Genomic DNA, 5,936 nt, shown 5'->3' on the forward strand with positions numbered 1-5,936 from the left:
TGTTTCAGCAGCTTAAGATCTCTGAAACGTGTGTGTGTGTGTGTGTGTGTGTGTGTGTGTGTGTGTGTGTGTGTGTGTGTGTGTGTGTGTGTGTGTGTGTGTGTGTTTGAGCTCAGTTGGCTCTCAGCTCTAATCCTCACTGATCTGTTGAGACTACACACATACGGCTGTGATAATACTCTCATTTTCTGCTCACCTGAACACTGACAATTCGCACACACCGTCTCTCTCTCTCTCACACACGGGTCTTTAACAGCAGCTTAGGAAAGTTAAAGACATACAGATTAAGCATAAAAGAGGCAGAGGAGTGAAGAGATACTCTTTCATCCATTCATGAGCTTGCATTCGGCCTCTTTCTCTCTTGTATCTTCTTGCTGTGTGGCCTGTGGATAAAGTAAACACATGAATGAGAATGAGGCTCTTAAACAACCTCATGTATTCATAAGCACACACACACACAGATGGACATTTGAACATATCATCCATTGATGACTGATACCTATGAGATGATTGATAGAGATGTTTTCCATGCATATTCTCTTGAAAATCTTTGATTGGCAACATACAACTCATGCTCATCTTAAAAGAAGTCCATATTTCAGTTTTATTGCATGTAAAATACCATGAAAAGATTATCAGTGAACAATTTAAAAGTTGACTTGCATAATATAATGAAGTACACTCATACAGGACACATGTATGGTGTTTTATATCCCTTTTTTGGAGCTTGACTGGCATTATCTCTATATTATTATATCTATTGCTATTACATTATTGTTGTTACTATAATAATTGATTGGAAAAGAGCTGTATAAATAATATTCTTTAAAATGTATCCTTTTGTGTTCCACAGGTTTGGAACAACATGTGTGTGAGTACTGCACATAATGATTTAATTGTTCAATTTAATGTTAAACTAAGTTGTTTTGGATACAATTTTGAATGTACCATTTGATTGTAGCAAAGAAAAAAAAATACATTTCATTATTATTTTTTTTTTAAACAATGAAAATGTAGTAGCTGTTTAAATATACAGTACTGTTCAAAAGTTTGGGGTTGTTACGATTTCTTAATGTTTTTGAAAGAAGTTTCTTCTGCTTACCAAGGCTGCATTTATTTGATCAAAAATACAGTAAAAACAGTAATAAAGTGAAAAAATATTTCTGCATGCAGCATGCTATTTTTACTTTTCATTTGATCAAAACATGCATTTATTGGTTGAAAAATATATGAGAAAAAGTAATCATTGCAGTCTTTAGTGTCACATGATCATGAAATTATTCTAATATGCTGATTTGCTGCTCAAGAAACATTTATTATGAGAATCAACATTGAAAACAGTTGTCATACTAAATATTTTTGTGGCAACTGTGATACATTTTTTAATCCTTGCTGAATGAGAGTATTCATTTATTTAAAATCTTACTGACCCCAAACATGTGAACGGTTTTATGCTTAATATTTCAAGTATAGCATTATGCTTAATTAATCCTCGCATACCTGCTGTCTGATATCTGAGAGGGTCTTTTTCATGGTCTTCTCTCATTAGTGATGAACACTGTTAGTCCAGTCAAAGATCTGCAGTTCTTCTGGCTCTGAGCCTATAACATGCCAAAACCCCATATGTTCTTTACTCATGACAACACAACACACGCTTCAGCCCAGAGAGAGGCACCTGCTGTGACGGCGGTCCGAGATGCTCTCATTTTCTGGTTTTCTCACATCTTTTTGGTTTAAATCTGCTTTTTCTCTCCACCTTTACTCATTGTTTCATCTGGTGTTTCTAGTTAAAGAGAGAGTTCAACCACATATGAAAATTCTGTCATTGTTTACTCATCTAATTCCCTTCCAAATCTGCATGCAGTTATTGTTTAGAACAAATAAGGGGAAATTTAGAAGGATATTTTCCATACAATGAGAGATAATAATGACCACATCTGTCAAGCTCCAATAAGGACAAAAACACCATATATGAATCATAAAACTAGTCTGTATGACTTGTGGGCTGAAGTTTAGTAAAAGTTTGCTTTTGAAATAAGTCTCTTCAAGGCTGCATTTATTTGATCAAAAATACAGTAATATTGTGAAATATTATTATTTCCAGTTAATAAATACAGTCCTTAAGTTTTTCATTTAATATAGGGCTGTCAAATGATTAATCACGATTAATCGCATCCAAAATAAAAGTTTTGTTTACAATATATATATATTATATAATATATATATATATATACATACAGTGTTGGGGGTAATGCATTACAAGTAATGCGAGTCACGTAATAAGATTACTTTTTTCAAGTAACTAGTAAAGTAACATGTTACTTTTTAACTTACAAGAAAATATCTGAGTTACTTTTTTTTCCATTTATTGATTGAAAACTCTCCTGTCCCCCTGTTGAGAGAAATCGGGAGTAAGATGTTACTTTAGTTCTAGAATAAATGTGAACATGCATTAATTCATCCTACTCTTTTTTTTTTTTTTTTTTTTTTTTTTTTTTTTTATTGCTGAAGAGTGTTTAACTTTCTTCTTCTGTGTTCTACTGTACAGACCTGTTTTTATAAATTCTATGGTACAGACGTAAATTTACATTTCCTTCAGCCTGAGGCTTTTGGTGTGAAAGAGCTTTTATATTTGCCAAAAATAGAACTTTTTATATTAAATGCAAACAAGCAAGCCCAGCCAAGATTTAAAAAGTAACGCAAAATAAAGTAACGCATTACTGTCAATAAAAAGTAATTAAGTAATGTAACTGGTTACTTTTTTAGGAAATAATGCAAAATTGTAATGCATTACTTTTAAAAGTAACTTTCCCATAAACGGTGTGTGTATATATATATATATATATATATATATATATATATATATATATATATATATATATATATTATATATATATATATTATTTTTAACTATAATAACTTTGGCTGTACCACACTGCACAGGTCTTATTAGCAGCTAATGGATCATAATGTGAGTGATGTAGTTTTGTGTAGATGCGGGGTGTGTGTGTGTGTGTGTGTGTGTGTGTGTGTTTAAGAGCGTAATGGAGATGTTAATGATTCCTATAAAAGCAGAGCTGTTATAGTAATAACTCTCTCTTTCTTAACTACTCCTCCTCTGCCCTCCACAGGGGCTTTTCTCAGGCTCTTCACACTCTATAGTGCCTATGGAATTCAGCCTGCCAGCGTCTTTAGAGCCAAGTTAAAGTCTATCTTGACTATAGACTGTCCTTAAAACATCCTGTTCAAGTTTACAAACCACACAGAGAAAGAGATATTGTCAAGTGAATCTCATATATCCTGCAATACATTTTTAGTTTTATTTCGTATTGTATCAATACTGTATTGCATCAGGACATTTTATTTTTGAGGTTTTTTTTTAAGTGCTCATTGTGATCCTCATTAATCCATGGTGATCCTCATTAATTATTAAAAATACAGCATTATATTAGATTTACATTTAATCATTTAGCAGATGCTTTTATCCAAAGTGACTTACAAATGAGGAATACAACAAGTAATGTCATAAAATTATAAATATAAAAATAGTTTTTAAATAATGGGGGAAAAAAGCTTTATTCTAAATATTCATAATTTAAAGACAATATAGCGAAAACTTTACAGTTTTTAAAGTTGTTAACCAACTTTAAAGTTGGTTAACATTGGTTGACTACATCTACAGCATTTATTAAGCTTAATGTTAATTTCAACATTTACTGACACATTACTTAAATAAAAATGGTATCTGTTAATGTTATTTAATACACCTGAGCTAACATGGACTAAAATGAACAGTTTTTGTTAACTAACTTTAACAAATATTAATGAATACTGTAACAAATTAATTGCTCATAGTTAATTCATTTTATAAAATATAATAAATGTTGGTGTTGTTATGTATGTATGAATGTATTTATATATTTATTTAACATTTTTTCTCCTCCCACTGGATTTTGGAGTAAAATATGTCTTGGACATATGTTGACAGTAATTGTGATGCCGTTAAGCTGTTAATAGACCATCCTAACACATTCTTTAGAAGGAATTAAGCCTACGGTATATGTGACCTGTAATCGCGTCACCATATTTTACTACATTTAGATCATATGTGAACAATAGCAACCATGAGCAAACGCATGGTCCAAGTGTTTTTTCACATACATGTGCATGCTAGCTGTTGCAGTTTGTGTGTCTGTGTGCATATGTGTGCTTTGTGGAGGCGGGGTGTATACAATGCTATTGGGGCATGGAAAGGGTGTGTGGGGGTGAAAGTGTGGCCCCTCTGTCATTGGCTCTGGGCCTAATGTCACATTATGCGTCTCAGTGTGTCTTTGTGATGCTGAGGAGTATAAATACAGCCCTCCCAGTGTCCACACACACTCATTCCTCCTGCAGACCTACAAACTGAATCCTCAGAGAAAGAAGCTGCATTTTAGGTTGACTTTTTAAACTTTAAGCAAGTGGATTGTTCTTTAGAAGACTGCAAGTTCTCAACCAAGTCTTCCCGGAAACAATTTTAAGATGGATTCTGATGCAAGCTCCACATGCAGTCGGTCGTCTTCACCCGAGCTGGCTGTGGACTCCAGCTTTTTCTCCAACAAAGTGTTTCAGGCTTACTGCACAGATAGAGAAACGGGGCAGCCCAGGTCTGAAAAACCATCACAGAACACCGGATCTGGCGGAAAGAGCCCCACACATGCCGATCTCTCCAAAGACGACCTGCAAGATCTACGACTCAAAGTGAACAGCCGCGAGCGCAAACGCATGCACGACCTCAACCAGGCCATGGACGGGCTTCGAGAGGTGATGCCCTATGCCCAGGGCCCATCTGTACGTAAGCTGTCCAAAATCTCCACCCTGCTTCTCGCCAGAAACTACATCCTCATGCTGTCCAGCTCTCTGGAGGAGATGAAGAAGCTAGTAGGTGACGTTTATGGAGCCAGGGGTCAGAGTCACTCGGCTAGACGGGTTCCAGCTGCTCCGGCATCCCAGTTACAGCTGCTTTCACTTGCTCCGTCTCTGCACTCTTTGGTGGGCAGCACTCCCCAGCACACCACCATGCCAACAGTGGGCCAAACCCCTCATTCTCCACCCTCGGCTGGGTATTTGGGTTTCCCTGCTCCACCTCTTCCCAGCCTGCTGAAAGACCCTCTGCATCTCTCCAGCGGATACAGGCATTTTCCCGGCATGCCTTGCCCCTGCTCCCTCTGCCAGCCTCTCCCTGCTTCCACAGCCAGCCTGCACAGCCTCTCCATGGGGAAGTGATTCAGGCGAGGGTCAGGCTCCAGGCTGGAGAAGGCCGATTTTAAAATACAGACTCAAAAAAAAACTGAAAACAGTTTTTGAAAAAAGTGTTGTATACTTTGTAAATGTCATGTACAGAATTTCTTTTCAAACAAGCTGCTGCTATTTTTGTATCAAAGAATGTTTTTACTGTTATAGCGTTTTTGAATAATAACTGTATGAACATATGTGCTTGTATGTTCTTTGTTTGCAAAATGGCAATTGAAAATGTATAGTTTTGTTTCTTAAATTAAACATCTATTATTGTAATGAAAAAATATCTTGATTTTTCAGTGTCTTCATTTGATCAATTAAACAATCTTTCATTTTTCAAAGAAGTGCACCTAGTAAATTAAGGAAAAACATTCACGTTTAAGTATTTGAGAGAAACTTTTAGCAAAAGAGACTTAAAAGAGCATTCAAGCTCAAACCCATGACCTTGGTGTTGCAAGCATCACACTTTACTATTGATCTAGTTACTAACGTTCAACACTATCAAAGCATTTTTTTTTAAATCGCAATCAATTTTACAATATATATTATAAAGAATATTTAAATATTACATAGAAGATTATAAAATTAAAATGCAAAAAAATTTATATCTTTAATATATAGAAAAAAAAAAAAATATATATATAAATAAAAAAATGACA

At 35.0% G+C, this 5,936-nt stretch overlaps 1 protein-coding gene across 1 annotated transcript; it reads left to right on the plus strand.

Annotated features, from left to right (window-relative positions):
• Positions 1-3,922: 3,922 nt before the first annotated feature.
• LOC109048208 (oligodendrocyte transcription factor 3-like) lies at positions 3,923-5,528 on the plus strand. The gene has a single exon (XM_019065900.2). It carries the CDS (start codon positions 4,522-4,524, stop codon positions 5,263-5,265), a length of 744 nt encoding a protein of 247 aa, XP_018921445.1. The 5' UTR covers positions 3,923-4,521; the 3' UTR covers positions 5,266-5,528.
• Positions 5,529-5,936: the final 408 nt, after the last annotated feature.

The sequence above is a fragment of the Cyprinus carpio genome, chromosome A13 (genome assembly GCF_018340385.1).
Source record: "Cyprinus carpio isolate SPL01 chromosome A13, ASM1834038v1, whole genome shotgun sequence".
Lineage (NCBI taxonomy): Eukaryota > Metazoa > Chordata > Actinopteri > Cypriniformes > Cyprinidae > Cyprinus > Cyprinus carpio.